Source organism: Pholcus phalangioides, unplaced genomic scaffold (genome assembly GCF_987345545.1).
Source record: "Pholcus phalangioides strain wild (caught in Gottingen) unplaced genomic scaffold, Ppha-v1.0 ptg000024l_1, whole genome shotgun sequence".
Lineage (NCBI taxonomy): Eukaryota > Metazoa > Arthropoda > Arachnida > Araneae > Pholcidae > Pholcus > Pholcus phalangioides.
Window position 1 is genome coordinate 1,773,012 of NW_028301616.1, and position 21,656 is coordinate 1,794,667.

The 21,656-nt window shown below is 35.1% G+C and overlaps 2 protein-coding genes across 7 annotated transcripts in view; one reads left to right on the forward strand and one right to left on the reverse strand.

The window, feature by feature from the left end:
- Window positions 1-8,453, forward strand: part of sicily (NADH dehydrogenase (ubiquinone) complex I, assembly factor 6 homolog sicily) — a 35,618-nt gene extending 27,165 nt beyond the window's left edge. For 3 of the 6 annotated variants that reach the window (XM_089250672.1, XM_089250668.1, XM_089250671.1), the window contains one exon: window positions 7,415-8,453. The gene's annotated coding sequence lies outside the window, so the exon portion shown is untranslated. The remainder of the gene's footprint in view (window positions 1-7,414) is intronic. The other 3 variants (XM_089250673.1, XM_089250669.1, XM_089250670.1) reach the window with 2 other exon arrangements.
- On the reverse strand, window positions 286-19,967 carry LOC149068560 (carboxypeptidase B-like). Its single transcript, XM_089250666.1, has 11 exons — window positions 19,708-19,967; window positions 12,163-12,285; window positions 10,841-10,916; window positions 8,733-8,869; window positions 8,378-8,474; window positions 7,118-7,219; window positions 4,784-4,999; window positions 1,470-1,572; window positions 979-1,181; window positions 807-891; window positions 286-593 (listed from the first exon to the last, which is right to left on the reverse strand). Exons 2-11 carry the CDS (start codon window positions 12,246-12,248, stop codon window positions 394-396), a joined length of 1,305 nt encoding a protein of 434 aa, XP_089106792.1. The 5' UTR covers window positions 12,249-12,285; window positions 19,708-19,967; the 3' UTR covers window positions 286-393.
- Between the last annotated feature and the right edge of the window lie 1,689 nt (window positions 19,968-21,656).

The window sequence follows — 21,656 nt, forward strand, 5'->3', positions numbered from 1 at the left end:
ATGGGGGGTGGAGGGGGGAAATCCCTATGATTTCACTTTCATTTATTACAAAAACCTTACATTCATCACGAAAATCCTATTTTTGTCTCTGAGGTTTTCGTACAGTTTTATTCGTGTGAAAATCTCCCTAATCTTCATTCTCCAGGGTTTGCAGATGTGCAATATGTTCTATTTATCTAGCAAACTAATAGTTTTCTCTGTGAATAATTTTTCCCCCATTTTTATTTAGTACTCAACAAAGAATTTTTTTAAATTTTCTGCTGAATAAATCAACAGAATAATTAATTCATTTTGTAATAAATATTTATTGATCACAGTGAGCTCAAATTCCATATAATATGCATATTAATAAATAGCTTCTTGGCACTTTTCTCTGAAGAAATAAAGTTTTGCTTAGTCTTTTTCCAATTCTTTCGTCGCAATGTAATTCAAAGCTGCTTCAATTCCATTCCATGTTTCTTCACTCGTTGGTATTATTTGTGACCTTGGTAGTAGAAATCCAAACATGCCACGATCTCTGAGTTCAATTGAAAAGCTGTACTTCACTCCAGCTACATCATAAACCCAATCAGAAGCGCTTCCACTGGTGGCATCTAGGGGAAGAAAAATAGTTAATAATAAAATGGGCTAGTTCATTACATACAAATATTCTGGTGTGTTTAAAATTTGCATAGAATTTTTTCTGTTTATCTTATTTTATTTATTTTATTATTACTGTACTTTATTCTTATGTAATGAAACTATGACTTGTTTTTTGTATCTTAATGTCTGTTTGTAATGATGATGACAATGTGTAGCATTCTTACACAATGTCGCAGCCGATGGCCCATATCTGTATGACACACCATGTGTTGCCTCTACTGCTGATACTGCTATATCTAATATGTCCATCTGAAAGCATAAAATTCATGATATATTTACAAAATTTTGTTCATAGTTTGAATGAAAAAAGGTATTGCTATTGCTAAAAGCACTTACGTGATCCTTGTAGTGTGGACTTTCAAGAGTTGTGTATCCACGCGGACTCATCCATAGTTGTGAAAATGAATGCAGTGTAAAGTATGCCTTCAATCTGTCTTTTATTCTAAGAACTCCATCTCTAATGGCTGCACTTTCAGCTTCTGAGAAGGGATAGTCACCTTTGTAAATTGATGAGCAAGGAGTGGAACTTGTGCTTGCACCTATATTCATAGTAAAAACAGAAAATCTTTTGTCAGAAAAGCGTAAATACATTTTCGATCGCAGCTGCCATTAGGAGGGAATGGCTGGTCTTAATACACAATTTGCTTTCCTTTGACTATTTGATAAAACATTCCTGGGAGAGGAATGCCAAAACGCACATTTACCGAAGTATGGTCTTTTTATTTAAAATTATGAACAAAAAGTTGCATTTCAAACACATTGGCTCATTTTTCTTAGTTTCATTTCACAATATAATAAGCCAAAACTATTAATAAATTTCAACTCACCACCAAATTTTATATCAAAATTCCTATTTGGATCAGTTCCTCTACATATCAAAACCCCAGGAAAATTTGTAGCGATGGCTCTATTTTTTCTCCACAATCTGTTCTGCAGTGAAGAAAACGATAGCAAAATTTATACATTCAAAATTTATGTGTGAGCCATAACATAATGTGTAACAAATAATACATCAATATATACAGCAATACCACGAAATAATGTGATAGGTAGGACTAACAATAATAGCGTAGATCTGGGTATGATTTTGCATATAAATATTAGTCAATTGGGGCCATGATTTAGGAAAAATATGTCTTTTTCCCCTTCTTACTATGGTGTATTAGCATTGGTACTTTCCTCTGACTTCATAAAAGTTAACTTGCATTATGACTGCAATCTGATTCTTAAAATAGGCTGTATCTCCAATAAAATCTGTGTTAATGAAAGTCACTTACTAAATGCTTTGAATTATTTTGATGACATCTTGATCCATCGAAAGAAATAAATTGCTTGTGTTTGGAATCAAGAAAACAACTTCCATCCATAGGTAGAAATTAATAGAAAGCACATTGATGACAATGCACCTGGTCATCACGTTGAATTTTTTTTGTAAAACTAAATAACATTGGACTCGTGATATGAAATTGTGCTCTTCTCTGCAGAAATTTCTGATATGATGCAAACCCTGGGATTTCATTCCTAAATCACTACTACTATTATACTAAACCATACATGCACCTCGTCCACATTTCTCTGTGGAACTTCTAATGAATTGGTACATGTTGGAATGTGCATGTACGTGTTGTAAATCTATGTCTCATACATTGTCAGTCTTAGTCAGGTTTCACTTTATATTTCTGTTTCGTTATATGAGCTTATAAGTTTCATTGAAATTTATTAAATATTCATAATGTTTTCAGATATTTTAATGTTTAACAGTGAATAATTTTTTGTGCTAAATCCATAAAAAAATCTCAGAAAATAACATGCTATATACATATTCATATTTCATGTGTGTATAATGCATGAGTGGGCACAGTCGAATGCATACAGTCCATGCTCGTTATGACAACTTTGTACTATGAAAACATGGACATTATATTGGGAGGTTGTTATATATCGAACATTTAAAAAAAATCATAAAATTTAGCTAAGGCCCATAACTTGGTTGGAGCAACCGGGGCCTCAAGTAGAATGGGGAGCCCTCACAAAAGATTGTGCACTTATTTTGCATAATAATAACCTTTCAAGGGGTCCCAAGAAAAAGTCTGCCCCAGGGCGTCACACTACGGCCTGGATTTAGCTTCTCCCCTTCTTCCAACTGTTGGAATTTCCCTTCCCATGATCGACTATGCAAAGAAGGAAACCTCCAACTCATGCTTTCATAATTGAATCAAGGTTTTTAATTATGGTGAACAAAGTACTTTTTGGAATATTCAATGATTCAGCTATTTTGGCACATCAATTTCTTGTTGACTTCTGCCAAAACTTTCAATTTTAGATCTAAAGATATAGCACTCGGTTTATTTAAGACAGCCATGTTGAATGAATAATTTTCAAAAAACACAAGTTCAATTGCCTTTATAGTCTTCTATTGAGCAATTAAGTAAAATTGAAAGAAATCAACCATGTAGAATATAAGAGTGAACCACTGTGTGAAAAATAAAACAGAATGGTAAGCAAATCGGGATAAGAAACATCAACATCATCCAGTGTACTTGCACTAGCGCAGTGCGCCTTGTTATGGTTTGGTCAGTTTTCAGTTAGGGCTGTACTTAATCACAGGATTTTCTGTAGAAGTGACAATGCTTTATCTTTTCTTCTCCAAGCATCAAAAGTCAGTTATGTTGAATAAAACCAGCATGGCAACAAAAATAGGAAAAAAATTGAGACCTGTCACAATGGTCATAATCGTTATAACCACCATTGACTGTATCATTATCAGAAAGGAAATTGAAAATTGCATTTGAAATTGGTAAACTTGAAGTTCGAAGAAACTGTAAAAAAAAATAGCTTGAATTATATAAAATTTATTATCCCACACATGAATACAGGATTCTTAAATTGACTGCAGTTTGCAATTGAATCATCAACATCTATGTAGGATTAGTAAGTGATGTAAGCTGCAGGGTATAAGCCACGGTCGCATTTTTCGCAAAATGCGAAAGAAAATCGTAGAATGCGAAAAAATTAGTAGCCACTTTCTCAGAAATGCGTACAGGAGGTACGCAACGAGTAGACATCCAACCATCAATCATTACATTAGGGGTCATTCAAGTATTACGTCAGCATCGGGGGAAGGGGGTTTTGGATTTGCTGACTTTTGATGGCGGGGGGGTGGGGTTGAAGGTTGCTTTCATCATCAACCACCCTTTTTGAAGATATGAAATATTCTAAGCTGCTGACTAAATTTTGCTGACAAGGGGTAGAGGGGGTCAGTGTTTTGCTGACAAGGGGAGAGGGGTCAAAAATGGCTAAAAATATGCTGACGTAATAATTGAATGGCCCCTTAGCATCGTAGCATTTTGCTAAAGCTTTTCCCCCCATTTTCGCTTTTTTGCGAAAGGAATTTTTTATCCATCTTAAACCCTGGTAAGCTGTAATACATTATAATGCATTATATGTCAATGCATGGTAAAAATACCTCATGATGAAATAGCTCAATAGCCATCAAAGAAGCCGTTTTGTTAGATTCATGCAGCTTGTGTAACCTCTTTACAGATTTAGATCCGTTTTCGGATTATTATCATCTATAATTTTTTTGAACTGAGTAAAACAATGTATCTGACAGAAAGAGCAAATGAAATTGTGATGTACGTTTTGGCATACTATGAGTGTTTCTTCCAAAGGAAGGAGAGGGACAGATTTTTTTCATAGCGCAGCTGTTTAAGCCAAGCACTAAGATATTAAAAAAGATCTCTATTTTATCACTATTTTGTCACCTATTTGTACCTTAAACACAAAATTTTGTATTTAAGAAATTGTTTAGCGACTTGGTCAAAACAATGTCTAGCATGCATTGTAGGATTTTTCCAGACATTCCATAGTTACTTGTGTTAAAATCATAGGAGTTTTTTTCCTACTAGCTTCAAATTATCCCAAAATATTCAAGAAACGAAATCAAATTAAAAAGATAATTTCAACATCAAGTTTTATAAGAAACTCTATGGAAATTTGCAAAAAATTAACTAAGTTTTGCTGTATATATACTCACATAGTTGAATTATTATACTTGGAAGCTTATTAAAGTTCTTCGATATCCCTAATTCATATAAAATGCATTCAATGTTTATGGATAGCAAAAGAAAAGAGCCATTACCCATGTCCAAGTGTGAAGATATCCATCTGGATTGACTAAAGGTAGTATGTAAAAGTCATATGTGTCAACAAGTTTTGTGACACGTTGGTCTGTGCCATAGTTTGTTAGCAAATGATTCATGATGTAGAGAGCAGTAGCTGGCGCTATCCATTCTCTGCTATGGATGCCAGCATCAATCCATGCAGCTGGTCTTGTGTTGTTTCCTCCTGAACTAATCTGTTATCAAGCAAGATAATACAATAAATAATTATTCCATTTGTGTGTGAATAAATGTAGCTGTAAATCACTGTTATGTAATTTAATGCAACCATGGTTGTGAGATTGCTTATTTTTTGATTTATTTGATGTTTTATTTCATATTTTTCTATAATTAATGTAAACCAAGTTTTCATGAATTTCGAAATTCCTTGCAACTCCCCCCCCCCCCTCCCCACACACACACTCTCAACTTATTATTTACCAATTGATAATTCATGGGTATGATAAAAAATATAGTGATATGCCCAGGGCCGCAACTAGATGCTTGGTCACCCGGGGCAAGCACACATTTTGATGCCCCCTTGTAATGTTGAAGGAGAGATTTCAGAATGAAATTTGCGCCCCCTTGGGTATAGCACCCGGGGCACAAGACTCGCCTGTGCAAACCCCCCCCCCCCCCCCCCCTAGTTGCGGCCCTGAATATGCCTCTGCTTATGAATTTTTGAGCTAATGAGTATTATTTTAGTTGATATGGATGTATCAGATCTCATAAAAGTCACATCATGAGCTAAGTTTCCGCACCAATCAAAATGAATTGTATGATTAACTGTCGTCAGATAGATTTTGAACCCTTTTATGTAAAGAGAATGATTAAGCTAGGAGAAAATTCATTTATAAAAAACTGCAGACGTGAATGGTTTCAGTGCATACGTAAGACTCAATGCCAAACTGAACAGTCAGGACATTCTAGGCATAGGCATATGAAGGAGAGGGAACGGACACTGGCATCCCAAGCCAACAAAAAATTAGGGAAAAAATTAATATTTTGGTTAAAAAATTAAAATATCAAAAGAAAATGCCCTTTATATGTGATATTAACTAATTTCTATTAATTTAAATGCTTTTTGAAGGGTGGTAACTCAAAATTTCTTGTGAAGAAAATTTTTTGCACCCCTCCAAAGGTTGATCTTGCATACACCCCTGATTCTAGGAACGTATCTTTTCCATCTGCATATGTGTGAAAAGAAATGAGCTGGTTATATCACATTGCACACCACCTCACTCACTTTTTTTTTCACTATAGCTCACGAACCCAACTGCACAATGTACATCGTGTGAAATAAAAAGACATTCAGTTTTTCAACTTCCTTTAAATTCTCTAACTAATTATAAAGTTTTATCTTGGCCTTGGATCAGTATTTGTCTTTTTTTTACAGTTCTTCTTAGTGTTTTATAAAACTTGTCTTCAAATTTCGGGCCATACCTGGAACAAATTAAACAATTTTCCATAGAAACCTATGAGAAATCGTGTTTCAGCTAGGAATGTGACTCTGAAACGAATCATCTGTATTAGTCAAGGTATCGCTGTACTTAAAAAAAGCTCAGTGTTTTGTTATAAAACTACCTAAAAATGTTTTAACTCTCCCATTAAAGAACATTGCTTTCCACAGAGAGTCAGGCAGACTTTCAACATGATACTTACATAACATGAAAATTCAAACATTTATTATTTTCTCTTAAAAATATAAAAAGACAGATGGTAGCAACTGTGCAGAACATGAAACAAGCACAACTCTGACAACATAGAAATGTCAGGAGGGCCACGCATGCATTTAGAACACGCATTCTAGCATGTTCCGATTCGTTAGAAATTCCACAGCAGAATGTGCACAAGGTGCATGTATGTAGTAAAAGTAATAGTAGTAAAAATATTTCAACAGTTTCTGGCCTTTCTTCTTCTGTCCTTCCCATGCATGCAGCTGAATATCAAACTTCACTTTCTGCAGATTTTCATGCTTTTCCAAATGGATATATTCTATTAATATGTAGTAGAGTGAATAATCCTTTGCGTGACATAATCTAAGAAAGTACCGATGAAAAAGGCAAATGCTTTGTATCTATCTTTTTTTTTATTGGGTCCTTCTGAGAATATTCTATTAATGTTTGTAAGGTAGCGTAAGGCCACAGGTTCAGCTCTTCTTTCATTCGTCAAACTTGGTCAATTTTATGATAAAAGTTTTGCTATCTCAAACATTTGTTTTCCCTGTGTAAGTATGTGAATTAGTTTTGGTAATAATGGATCAGATAATCTGGATCTAATATTTATCATTTAATATTGAAGATTGATTGCCATACCTTTAATACGTGGATAACATTTCCTTCAAATGTTGCTCCTAGATCTATCAATTCAGTCATGTTCCCATGCTTCTTGTGCATTTCTTCTAGGTGTGAACTTATCTGTAGGAAATAAATATGCCTAAATATAAGCATTGTTGAACATTGATGATAATTTCATTTGCATGTAATTATCGAGACAGTAGATGAATTACTTTCATATGAGATGTTTTTCCTTAAGAGCATTCAGTTTCAATAAATTTTACCCAAATATAACTAATAGAAATCTAAGAATTTATATGTACCATTCATTTTTAGTATTCGATTGCAGTTTTTATTTACTTTTGCCAAAGATGAAGAGGAATTAGATATGATTCAGTCTTCATTACAATCTGTAAAAGAAAGCCTGGATTTTCGTCTGCTGGAGGTATTTTGTATGTCTTTCGCTCTGTTGAAGATTGTTCACTGTATGTAAATATTTCTGTCATTCTTTTTATTGACATGTCAGAGTTATACTAGTTATGATTGAATATGGATTTTTGTAGGAGTTACAGTTGATTGAGAGTAGATTCCTGTGAAATTTTTATCAGGTGGAGTTCTGGTAGGGATGAACTTTATCATATGAAATGAAAGAAAAAAATCTAATCTATGAAAATTGTTTTCAACTCGGACAGTGTCAAAAAAAATCTGTTACAGTATAGATATAAAACTAGATTTTTGAAAGATCTCTGTTAATTGATGATTATTTTCATAATTCAAGGAAAAAATTGTGACAATTTCCTCATAAAAGTTGGTAATCAATCCTCACAAAAATGTAATGGAATGTGTACCTTAATGACTCGTGGTAATATCATGATTTCATTGAAGATTCTGGTATAGACAGGAATGAGTTTTCCACCCTACTCCTGGGAAAGGGGGAGTTGTAGGTAATACTTGTATGTATATATCAGGATAATAGAGATAATATACGTATAAGGATCTGTAATAAATTGAATCTTTGTGGTTTATTTTCCCCTCAAGTAATCACTTGGAAAAAATAAATAAAAACTTCATGCAAAGTGAAGATTACCATTTTGGTGTTATATGAGTATGTGTCGATGGCTGGTAGGGATGTATTCAGTATGTTCATTTTAGACATAAATAAACAGAGACAAGTGTGCCAAATAATTTTATAAAATTATAATTTTTATTCCTTTTTCTCAATTTTCTTTTAGCAAATATTGTTGTATAAGATTTTACATGATTTTCAATGTATTAGAAATATTGTTTTCAAGGTCTTACATCATCCAAAGGGTGATAGACATCATATGCAAAACTTGCTGTTCTGCCTGATAAATATTCACTGGGATCGTTCTCTTCTCTTTCCCGATCAATCCACCTATTTAAAATAGATAATTATAAAATGAGCTACACATTTAAAATGGTATGGTCTTATAAGAAGCTAATTTAGACTCTTTAAGACACATTCTGCAATTTTTATTTAATTAAAGCTAATCGGTAATTTAAAAACTTTAGATCGTGTTATTCTGCATCATCCATGGCAATAATTCCAATCTAATGCATGCACAAAACATATCAGATCAAAGGAAAAAATATATATATTCATGAAAATACTCTCATAGTATTGTTGTCTTACGTTTGCAAATTATCTGTAATTGTATAAACATGGAGACCCATCTTTCGTAGTGTTCCTTCCATTTTTTCAGCAGTATTAGGTGGTAAATGCACAGTGACACTCTCTAGTATCCTTGTCGGCTCTAACCAGAAATCTACCTGCAATAAAAATTTGTAACAACATAAGCCATTATTATTTTTTAAATAAAAGTAATATAAATTTTTGATCAAATTAATGTCCATGCTAAAAAGCATGTTATGGTTTAAAATACGAGTGGAAGAGGGTTTTGGGTCGTGAAATTCCAGTTATGAAGAATTTGACTGACATCAGTTTTTTTCCCCCCTTGTATGTAGTACAATACTGTTCATTAAGGACTCGTGAACTTCCTGCATTTTCTGAAACTTTTCAGAGGTAATTTTAATCAATTTCAACTTGAAGCCTTGTTTTCATTTCGTCTTGTAAATGATTCAGTCTTGTAATGAATCTGACTTCCATTTTCAAATTGATTTTCTTAATGGAAAATTAAAATTCTGTAATTTCCTGAAGATGAAGCTGCACCAGGGTGTTATATCTACGTATATATATAAAATTGATTTTCTGTCTGTGTGTGTGTATATGTTCTCTATACAAATCTACAATTTTTGATCGATCGTCACCAAATTTTGCATATATACCAAATGAGACCCGACTTGAACGATAGGCTACTTCAAAATTTTGTCAGAGCAGGGCAAATGCCCCAAATAGGCGAAAAACCGTAAGGCAACAATGGTTTTTGGACCTCAACAATCACTTTCCGAACGTTTACTTTGGTTACCATGGTTCCCTAGCAATGCGTTTAAGACATAGTATATGCCTTTACAATGGTTTGTCATTTCTTCAATGCTGTACATATATGTATAATAGTTTATGCCTTTATAATGGTTTGCCACTTTATTCAATCCTCCCAGTAATGAGAACTTTTTGAATAGACACCATCATCAGCATCACTTTGAGAGTAAGGCAAAGGATGATCCCCCATAGAAATCAGTGTTAAAATTGCCGATTTTAATGTAGAAATGCGGAAATTTAGTGGGGTTTTTTCTGTCACATTAATAATTTTAAAAATTTTATTAAATTCTAGATTTTTGAAATATTGTGTTCGCTTAGAAATATACGAAGCCCAGGAGATTAAATAGGAAGTAATTAGCCCCGGACCTACTTTCGCATTGGATATCCATGCAATAACATTGATTTTAACTTTTTATTTACTTCTCAGCTCGAAAAGGAAAATGTCTCCGTATTGTCTTTCAACTGCATAAATTTATAGTTTAGGTTGTTTTAAAATTAATTATGGGCCCATGAAGTACAAAGAAGAAATTCCACAGCTTTAACTAAGCATTTTTGGAAGCTGAAATAGGCAGATGGATAACTTGAAGTTCAAAAGGGGGGGGGGAATCGAAATACTTAGTGCCCCTTAAAGAAGGAAAAAAAATATATTCATTTTTCTACGTTTCTTTAAATTTAGATTTGTTTATTTCATGAGTCGCGCTGGAAGTCGCCATATTGGTTAACTTTGACAGGGTTTGCATGTCCCTCAAAGAAAGAGGGAGATATCACATGATCCAAAATGCCTCATTCAAGAAAACTCGGGCAGCGCCGGGTATTATAGCTAGTGAGTTATATTTACTGTCGTCAGAAAAATTATTGAATAAAAAACAAGTTTTGTCACAAGTCTTATTTATTTTTGCACATAAGCTGCAAATAACAAAGTGTAGTCTTTCATTTAAAGATAATTTAAATGAAATTATTCAGCCATGTTCTATGTTTGAGTTTCATTTCATGATTCATTTTTGGAGTTATTTTTACTGATCTGACACAAATACAACATTAACCACTTCCTTTACAAAAACATTTTAACTTGTCCAGATCTTTTTCAAAGTATTGCTTATAAACTCTCATACTTTTGCAATCATACAGCAAAGTTGTATCTCCCTCTGCTCCCCCACCCCCATTACCTTAGCCTTTTTCCTTCTTTTCAATTTAAAAATACAAAAAAAAAATAGTGATAGTTCATAACATAAGATAGATGAAGCAAGGAAGGTTGGTGTATGTTCAAAACAAAGGTATTGGGACAAAACACGCATTCTTACCTCCGGGTCATCCATGAATTTTCTTAAAACTTCCACTTCTCCGATATTTTTAGGCACAACTCCAATCACCTTATGCCTGAATGAAAGAGAAGAGGAAGTCATTGTGAAAATACAGTTAGCATATACAAGCATATTTGTTCAGTATGACTTAAAAAGGGCTGACAACCTAAATCAAAAAGTTCTTTTTTCAGCTTTTTATCTGTTAAATCCATATAGACTTCTCTGCAACATTGTAACACTTATAATTTTTGTTCTAACTCTTAGTTTTTAATATATATATAGTATATATATATATATATTTTTTTTGTTCATTATTACATTGTAGGTTAATCTTTTTTATCTTCTTTTACAAAGTTTATAATTTACTCGGATTTTTGCTGTGGTATTGGTCAATTACTTAACACTACAGATGTTGCCAATTGGCAACATCTACTTTTCATGTTTCTTTTCCATTGCCAATTTGCAACTTCATGTTTGAGGCATTCATTATTCCCTTTTCTTTCTTTTTTTTTTCATTTTCATTCGAAAACCTTCATAGATAGCAGCTCTTAATTAAAAAAAAGAAATGTAAATCTTCTGTAGCCTGTCAAAAAAAGAAAATCATGTTGAATGTTTTGTTTGCATTTCTTTTTTTTTTTTTTTCCTTTTTTTTGCATTGAAGGTTCAACCCAATTTTTTTTATTTCTATAGTTTAAATCACAAAGAAGTTAGTTATATATGAAAATTAATAATACTTCAATACATTTCTTTTTTGTAATTTTACATCCTCTGTATGTCTTCTTTAAGATCCTGTATAAGCAGTGCAATTAGAAATAGATCTTTCTTTTTTTAAATATTTTTCCTGACTTTCTATGTGCTTCATTAACTGTGGGAAAAATTATCAGCTCAAAAAAAATCATGCACTGTAGGGTTAAGTAGATTAGCCAAAAATTGCTTTTGATGAAAGCAACATGGTGAGTGTGGTATATTGGGTCATACACTAATTGAAAAACCTAAAACTTTCAATAGAGTTTTATATAATTTTGATATATCTCTGCTGTGGCATGTGAATTCAAACTTGATGTTCTCATAGGCAAGTGGACATTTTCCAATAACCTTTAATTCTAGCAACATATTTGCTTGACTGACCCAATATCTTTGACCGTGGTTATGGAGATTCTTAATGCCAACTTTGCTGAGAGCTCTTCACTAGTCAAAGTTTAGTTTTGCTGCAATCTTCTGAAATTTATTGAATTGTAATCATTGCATTCACCCCTGACCCAGTGTGTTCTGGCTACATTGATTTTTTATGCTAAAATTAAAACTGTGATAAAATTGCTTACCCAGTGAAATTCTGTTGGCTCCAGGATTCGGCAAAAATAACTAACATAATCCATATTGTCCATCTTAGCAACCAAATGTTTTCCATTTGAAATTAGTTTAAACTTAGACTTCAAAGATTGAACCTGTACTCAGATGAAAACAGAAAAATTTCTATAATATACTGTTTTTCAAAACATACACAACAATAAAAATTCATTCCACTAATTCTAAACATGGTTAACTGGAAAAAAGTTTTAACAACTTGAATTATTTCTAAATTAATTAGATAGTGGCTGATTCAATATTAGGATTAATTATAATGCTTTAAAAAAATAAGGTTGAAAGAATCGTAAATTTTGCAAAATTGGAGTAAAAACGTTTCAAAACAGGTATTCATAATAATAATAAAAAAACTGATGTGTTTCAGCATTTCTGGGTTTATTTCTTTGAGTTCATTTTCTTCTCAACGTTTCCTTAACCTTTAAGCAGCAGTGATAAAATATCTTGCCCTCTTAAAAGCCTCTTATTTTGGCATTGACAAGCCCGTATATTTTGCAAATTTGATTTCTCAATGCAACATTCTTCTCTATACACCTTGCTTTACACCTGCTGAAAATTGGAAGAAAGCAACTTAATTAAAAAATATATGCCATTTTAAAGTGGGTTTGGTGATTGCTGCTATCCTCTTAAAGGGTTAACGTTAGCGATCAGTATTATCAGATGTCTGATTCAAATACTGAGTTGGAAGATTCGTTACTAGTTACAAGTCCGAAACTTTTCAACAGTTGATTGACTTACAATTGCAGCTTGTCAGGTTTGCTGCTTTGTTCTGATTCGTCATTGTGGAGTTGAACTGATGGCTCATGGTTTTCATCCATACTTCTAAATTAAAAGGATGTGATTTGACAAGAATTTGCCAAGTAATTCAATTGATTATCTCTCATTTTGTTGGTCTCTACGGCCATGAGAATAAAATGGACTCTCACCAAAGCTGTGTGAAAACCATGGCTCCCACAAGGGTCGGGCTGACAGGGCCCGGGACAAGTCTCACCATTTTTTGGTTTTTCATGCTATAAATCAATTATAGAAGGGCCCGTGGAAGGTCTGACCGAGGGGTCCACGCAAGATCCCAGTCTAGGGGCCCTGCTCCAGGATGTGGGAGCCATGGTGAAAACTACATATTTGCTATTCTAGTGTTCCCTAAATATTCTCTGTTCTAGAAACTCTGTTCTAGTAGCTCATGGGGCTCTCACAAGGGAAGCCTGATGGAATTCTAGCCCTAGGGCAAGGGATTGAATTTATTTTTTTGCTGTTCTATTCGTTTACTGGATATCAATAGAGGGGGCTGCCAAAACCTTAGCCTATGGGCTCGCTGCAGGATTTGGAGGCTCTGCTTTATAGATATAAGTCTTTTAAAACCTATTTTTGGAATATTGCTATAGGTTACAGATTGAATGCTATTTTATACAGCTACATCAAAATCCTAAGAAACAAAACATGAAGTATTAATCATTGTTGAAAAAGTTCAATATGTTATTCGAAATGAATATTTCGAAATTTAGAACTGTATTATTTCATCGTAGTGCACAACCAGTTATCAAATCCCACAAGTGGCTGTCGCTAACTATTTTAATGTTAAATGTTTCCATGGTGTTCGAGACAAAAGCTTTCAAAAATATGTTTTAAAATAAGTTTCAAAATTACAAGTTCAAAAACAAGTTTTAAAACTGAGATAACAATTGCTTACCCAGTGAAATCTGGTAATTCCAGCATTGCATTTTTCCCCCATCTAAAAAATTGCCTCCATGACAAAAATTTCATTATTCATCCGTGGTATTTTATTATTATGAATCGGGGTTTTTTTCCTTTTTTTTTGTGTATAAAGTTATTTTTTTTACAATACCAGGAAAAGCAACGTTGTCTCGGGAAATATGAAATATATAGATATTCCAGATTTCCAGGAAAAGGAGTGAAATTCACCAAAAACAAAAACCACAAAAGGTAAATTGCTCAACATGGTGGCTGGAAGTAAGAAATAAAGAAAAAAGGAGAAAAAGTAAATATAAAAAGATGAGAATAATATTAGAAAAAGTCCGTAAAAATAAGGTTGTCATAACCTAAATCAGGGATTCTCAAACTATGTGGCGTGGTGATGCCTGATGCGCTGCCAACTTTTGTCAGAAGCGCCACGGTACAGTGACCCTAAAAAATGTTTTTCGAAGAGATTCTCCGTTAAACTGCTCTGGAGAGCCGTGAATAAGCGTTTATTAGGGAGCAGCGGTTGGAAAAAATTTTAGAACCCCTATTTCTCTCTCCCCTAAATACAAGTATCCAATAGTAATAAGCCATAAAAAGTAATTAAAATATCTGCCCATAAAAATATGGTTGTCGCTCATTTAAATATATCTGATCATATTTCCTTTTGAAGGTGTCTATCGTGGGGAAATTCAGACATCAGAAGATAAGTTATTCCATGCATTTACTGGGGGGAAAACTCCCTACGACAATCAACCGAGAATTATCCTTAATTAATCGAAACTGGTTTCCCCGAGTCGAAGCATTTGAATGGCTACGTAAGAATATTGCATGATCCATGAAATATTTTTTCGCCGTTATTCAAATATTATCCCTACAAAAATTTTCAAACCGATCAGTGGTTCCCAAAGTGGGCGATATCGCCCCCCGGGGGTTGATTGAATGATCCAAGGGGCGATAGAAGCTATGGATTTAGTATACACTATCTACCAATAAGTATTTGGACACTTGTGATAGAAAAGAAAAACTAACTTTATTCAAAATCAATAGTTGGTAGAGCCTCCACGAGAAGCAATTACAGCGCGAACCCTCCGGGGCATACTTTCCACAAGTCCTTGTGTGACGGCTAGTGGTATTTTCTTCCACTCGGCTTGGAGAAGACATGTCAGTTCCTTCACCGATTTTGGAGGGGTAGGGCACCCCTTAATTCGGCGATCCAACTCGTCCCAGAGGTTCTCGATAGGGTTCAGGTCTGAGCTCTGGGCAGGCCAGTCCATTCGATGAACCCCATTGGCACCATACCAAGCCTTGGTTAACCTCGCAGTATGACAGCTGGCATTGTCGTCCTGGAAGTAACAGGGGTGCACCCCGTAAAACTGCCACAACGTAGGAAGCACATTGTCATCCAAAATAGTGCAGTAGGCATCGGCGTTGAGCTTACCATGAATGGGGACCAAGGGTCCCAGTCCATACCAGGAGAAACACCCCCAGACCATAATTCCACCTCCGCCGAACTTGACTGTTGGCACAATGCATTCTGGCAGGAGACGTTCTCCAGGCAGACGCCAGACCCAGACCCTGCCATCCGAACGGTACAGGGTGAACCTTGATTCGTCGCTCCAAAGCACCCGTTTCCACTGATCTACGGTCCAATTTCGATGTGCTTTGCACCACATTAACCGAGCAACGCGGTTGGACTTTGTGATCAAAGGCTTATGGGCAGCAGCACGACCATGAAAACCAATCAGATGTGTTTCCTTACGGATGGTATTCATTGAAACAATACTCCCGGATGCCTGTTGAAACTCCTCGCGGATGAGGGCCATCGGTTGGGTGTGGTTCTTCCGAATTTCTCTGGACAGCACCCGTCGGTCTCTATCTCCCAGTTTCGTTGGTCTGCCGACTCCGGGCAAATTCCGACAATCACAGCTCACCTTCCACTTCTTAATCACATAGGCCACTATCGATTTTGGGTACTTCAGCTCGCGAGATATGTCCCTTAAGGATCGGTCATTTTTGTGATACCCGATAATTATACCTTTCTCGAAATCAGAGAGCTCCGAACTGCGCGGCATCTTGCATGCGACTAATGCCGATGTTGTTTCCTATACGATATATACCGGCGGAGGGCGTGACGTATTTCAGGACCGCAGATATTGTCATTTGCATAGGTGTCCAAATACTTATTGGTAGATAGTGTAGGATCCTATGGGCTGACTTGAGTTGGGGGCGATGTCTTAGATGAACAGAACCAAAAGGAAGTAGATTGGTGAAACACACACACAGTACTTCGAAACGATCGTAAGGATCAAGTTTTTAGTAATTTTTAACTCTATCATTCGGGTTTTTTATTTTGATATTGGCCGCGACAGCGTTGATTTTTTCTTATTTTTTTATTTTATTCATCTTGTGGCAAAGGTAGCTTTATGTATTTATTTATTTATTCTACTTTTATACTCGTGTGTTAAACTACTGATGAAGTTATTCTTCTAGTTATTCCGTGATTTCGCGATGTAAGGGTTTTTTCCGCTTATCGTAGAGATTGCGTAGGAGTTCCTCAGGAGTGCCAGCTAATTACCATATTCAAAATAAATACACAAAAAAAGCGTATTATGCAGTTTTTATTACTGCAGACGTGCTGCATTCTTACTGAACAAGGAATTGGTGTCTCCAGATGATTATTATTAGTCCTTACTCCCTCAATTTTTCCGAGCCCTCCTAATAGTTTCAATAATTTTACTCCTATGTGCATGAAGGGTTACTATTTATGCCCAAATAATGTGTAAGTTAAATAAAATGTGGATTTCAGAGCGAATGTGACTCGTAGATATACTCGTCTCACTATAGATTTTTAAAATGGGGCTCTAAGCAGTGGCGTATTTTTACGGATGCTTACTGGGCTCTAGTCCAGGGCGGCAAAATTTGTATTGCTCACCATAAATTTACCTGTGTCCAGAGAGCTACGGACCAGATCAGTGAATGACCAAACGTGAGCTAGAGAGTCTGCTAACATGTGAGTGAGGAAAAGAATAATCTAGAGTGTGTGTAAGCACGTGAATGACCAAAAGAGTGACCTAGAGCAGTGATGGGTAGGAGCGGGTCAAAAAATAAATAGGAAAAGTTTTGGTGGGCTTTGATAAATTCAGACATTTTGATTCATAATTGGAATTTTTATGCTTAGGAGTTAGGAGTGAAGTGGCGAGATGTGTTATATTCTTTGAGGTTTCCTACGATTTCATTGCAAATGAGACACAATGGTTTATCCTTTACAACTGTGAAAATAAATAAGTATGTTTTAGTAATTTTATGCATATTTATTAGGGCTTGTTCCATTTTTTGCATATATGAAAAAAACTTTAGGTATATTTTGCATATGCAGTAAATGTAACCTCGCCCCCTCTCCGAATAAATGAATTTTTTTTGAAACACACTGAAAAATTGAAAATTTCTGTACTATTATTTTAAAATCTGCGGCGGGCCGCAGTTTGCCCATCACTAACCTAGAGCTTGAGCAGGCATGTGAATGTTCAAAAGAGTGACTTAGAAAGTGATGAACCAGCTCAATGAGCGACCAAAGTAGTGACCTAGAGAGTATGCAAGCATGTGAGGACCAAAAGAGTGACTTGGAGACACAGGCGTATTTACAGGAGTGGGGACGCGCGTTATAGCACAAGACGGCAAATTTAAGGAATGATTGGTCAATAAAATTAGACTGGAATTGGAGAGGGGTGGCAAAATTCGTTTAGCCCACGGACGACGAAAGCTTAAACATGCCTCTGGTTCTAAGGCCGGGATTACACTAGAAAAGTTTTTTTATAAAACTTGAAAATTGCGGTCAATAAGCGCATCGGTTATATTCGAGCGAATGAAAGATCTTTTATCGAACTTTCAGGGTTTAATCCTGGCCTAATCCTATATACACTTAGGCTGGGATTGAACTATAAAAGTTGGATAAAAGATCTTTTACAAAATTTTAGAAATTCGACCAATAAGGTCATCGGTTACATTCGAGAAAATGAGCAAGCAACCCTTATTGGTTGCATTTTTCAAGTTTTATAAATGAATTTTCATGAAACTTTTATAGGCCTTACTATCCAGGCCTTACACTGTTTTCATAAGTAGAACGAAGTTTTTTTTCTCAATGATACTAGTGATGAAAGTTGATACTAGTGATACACTGCAATAGTAGTGATGGAAGTTCTTTTCCATAGACGTGACTATCTTTGCCAACCGCCATGAAGTGACTTCATTTACCCAGCAAAACACATTCTCGTGCGGTTCGGGAGCAATATCAAAGATTACAATACGCAATTTTCATCGAAACCTCGTTGTTAATTGTCTCTAACATCTTTTTCCCCTTAAGTTTATAGCCCAAACAGTCAGTTGTTTGATAATTCTATTTGTTGGAAGAGCAGTCCTTTTCTTAAAGTATGTGTTCTTTTGATTACTCTCGACGTAAAGAGATTCAATTATCTAATCTTTCAATTCATAATATAAATTAGTGATGGGTAAACTACGTCCCGCGGGTCAGATGCAGCCGGCTTAGAAGTTCTATCCGGTCTGCCTGCAAATTTCAAAGTTATAGTGTAATTTTTAATTTAAGTGTTTTAAAAAAATTTATTTAAAAGGGTGTTTCTTTTTTCCATATAGAAAATATAGTTGTGAGAATCTTATAAGGAATTGATTTTTATACGAAAACTTTTGCATATACAAAAAAATGGAGCACGTGCATTGAATATACATATAGTTATCAAAATAGTGTGTGTGTTATTAATTTCTTTTACAGTCAGTGGTGGATTGAAGTCGGTCGAGGCCCCGGGCGCAAAAGAAAATATTGGGCCCCTTAAATTAAAAAATAATGTGAAATTTGGTTTTTTGGGGACCTTTAGAAGTCGGGGCCCTGGGCGTGCTCTCGCCGTTACATCCGCCTCTGTTTACAGTTGTAAAGGAATAACCATTGTCTCTTATTTGCAATGAAACCGTGGCTGCCTTCAAGGTATACAACACATTCAGGCATTTCATTTCTAAGCATAAAAATTCCAATTACGATTCAATGTCCGAATACATCCGGACACCCAAAATTTTGTTTTTTGTCCCGCTCCAAAAAAAGTTTGCTCGTCACCGATCTACATCTTTCAAATACTTACTCGATACGCCAATCATTCTGCCATCAGGAGAGTCAAAACGTTTCAAATTCGTTTTATAAGAAAGGAGAGAACTTGTAATTCTGGTTCTAGATCGATATTCATGGCTATTGTGAGGTCCTTAATTTTGATATGCAGATGAATTGCTTAACTTCAAGTACCCATACTGAATTTTAAAATGCACTCAGATTTGTGCATATTTTTAAGGTATTAGCCCGGACTCATAGGATCAGATGCAAACGAATTTAGAAAATATTTTTTTTGCTTATCATTCATAGTATCCACGGTTTTCAGGGAGTGGCAATTTATATAACAATTTGTAAATCCATAGATTCACATACGAATAAAAAAGGAGGGAATATTGAAAAATCATATTTGTGCATAATTAATGAGTATGCATTACAAAAATTGAATTTTTTTTTGATTTGAAAATTATAGAAGGAACTTCAAGAAAATAAAAAAGGGATTTTTAGAAGCTTCTACAGTTAAATTTCTTATACTGTACTCAAGAAATTTCTTGACTTCTTTCTTTTCTATTAGATTAAATTACAAAAAAAAAAAGAAATCCTACGAAAAAAAAGTAAAAAAAAAAAAACAAACAAATCGAGCATTTCAAATTAAGAAAATGAGAATCGAATGATAAATGGATTATTAAATCGTTCTCACCTCTAGGAATCTCCGACTGTTGTTATTGATGATGATGATGATCTGGTGATGAGGAGAAAAAATGCAAATGAAGAGAGAAAAGGAAAAAAAAAGTAAGAAAATGTCCGACGATCTGATTTGCTAATTACTCTCTCAAAAGAACTAAACGTTTATGCTTCGAGTTTCGCGCTTTTCAAGTTTCGATAGCATGCGATATTCGGTCGTTTCTTCAAATAGGGATGTAGGCCCAGGTGGCGCTATGTCGGATGCTAAATAAACACTCGTGAGGTCAAACTCGTCGTGTTTAAGTAATAATAATACAGCCCGAAGGTAATGCCTGACCTTTTAAAGGAAGAGCCCGGAAGAAACCCTATGTATGTTGTGGAAGATAGAAAAAACAAAGTTGACAACACCTTCATTAGGAGAACTGGGCAAAGAAAAAAAAGGTTTAAAATTTAGGGCATTGGAATCTTTTCAGGTTCCCCGAATCCTGTTGATCGATTTGATGAGTTAGAAGTTGTTTCAAAGCTTGTGGATGGAAATGGAATCTGAATCTTATGAGAATTAATTACTTCTCTCTTGTTAGATGGAAAAAATAGAGTTACGAATGTGTCCCGATTTTCGATAAATCCAACTTGCGAGCAAGAAAATTTGTATTTAAACGATTTAAAATTGCTTCAACTTCTGAACAAATATTCGACTTACGAGAACTCGTTCGACACACTTATTTATTAGTTCAAACGCTTTGAACAAGACCAAGCCGACAGAGATTGTTGGAATGCGCTGCGTACTGTATTCGTCTTGCAAGTAAACTGCATTTACTTAGCATAAAATACACTTGACATGATTTTCCCATACGTAAGTGAGCCATATGTGCTGGGGCCCCATATTTTGAACCCCCCCCCAAAAAAAATTTAAACCATGAACATTCACTGGTCAACCAAAATTTTTTTGTCTTGTCTTAGTGGGGAGGACCTCTAATTCCGGAGCAGCGCCCCCCCACCACCACCAACCAAGTTAAATTCAGGACCTTAAGTTCAGTGTATCAAGATAATTTATTTTTATATGAGTGTTTTTATGAGTATATTGTGGGAAGATGGGAAATCAAAGAGTTCTACAGAAAGGAAAATATGTACATTTAGGTATCCAGTGATTTGCCAATGTGTCACTTCCCTAATACTAAAAGATACGAACTTGGCACTACTACTAAAAGGCACATGCACGTCGTAAACATTCTTCTTGGGAACTTCTAATGAATTGATGCGTGTTGTAATGTGTTGTGTACATAACGTGAAGTTTGTTTCTTGAAGATAAATAACAACACTTCCTTAACGTTCAACTTCAACATAAAAAAACATACACAACACTGTTTGGTTTCTTAATGATGGGTATAATGTTGTAGGCCCTGATGATGCACCTCAGCTGAATTTACGTTTGCCTTCGTTATTGATGGCTTAAAAATGGCAATAGCTTAGGCATAGGGAAATAAACGTTTGTGGCTCCAAGTACGAGTTTTTCATGATGCGTGTAATTTAAATTGGGATCATGAAAATAACGGTTATTGAACTTTCTGGAAAGTCAATATACACTGCCTAGCCGAAAAAAAAATTGCATACTCTAATACAGCGGCTCTCAACCTTTCTCACCTGCGACCCAAAATCAACAGCAAGATCAGCTTCGTGACACATGGAACTGTTTGTTTTTCAAAATTAGTGAAATCAGTGTCGCAATAAGTGCATTCATAACAGAACTTTAAAGTGGATATGTACGACTCATCCAAGAAGCCGCTGCTAATCAAGTTCGGGTCGTTGCCATAACTCTAGAATCCCTGGCTGTAAGTGAATTCGAACGACCTATCTCTCGGAAGCTCCTCTTGGATCGCAACCCGTATGCTAAGTAACCCCCTCCCCACCTCTAATGAATTGTTGGACTTTACAGCACGCCTTTAATTTCAGACAGATTTCTATCAA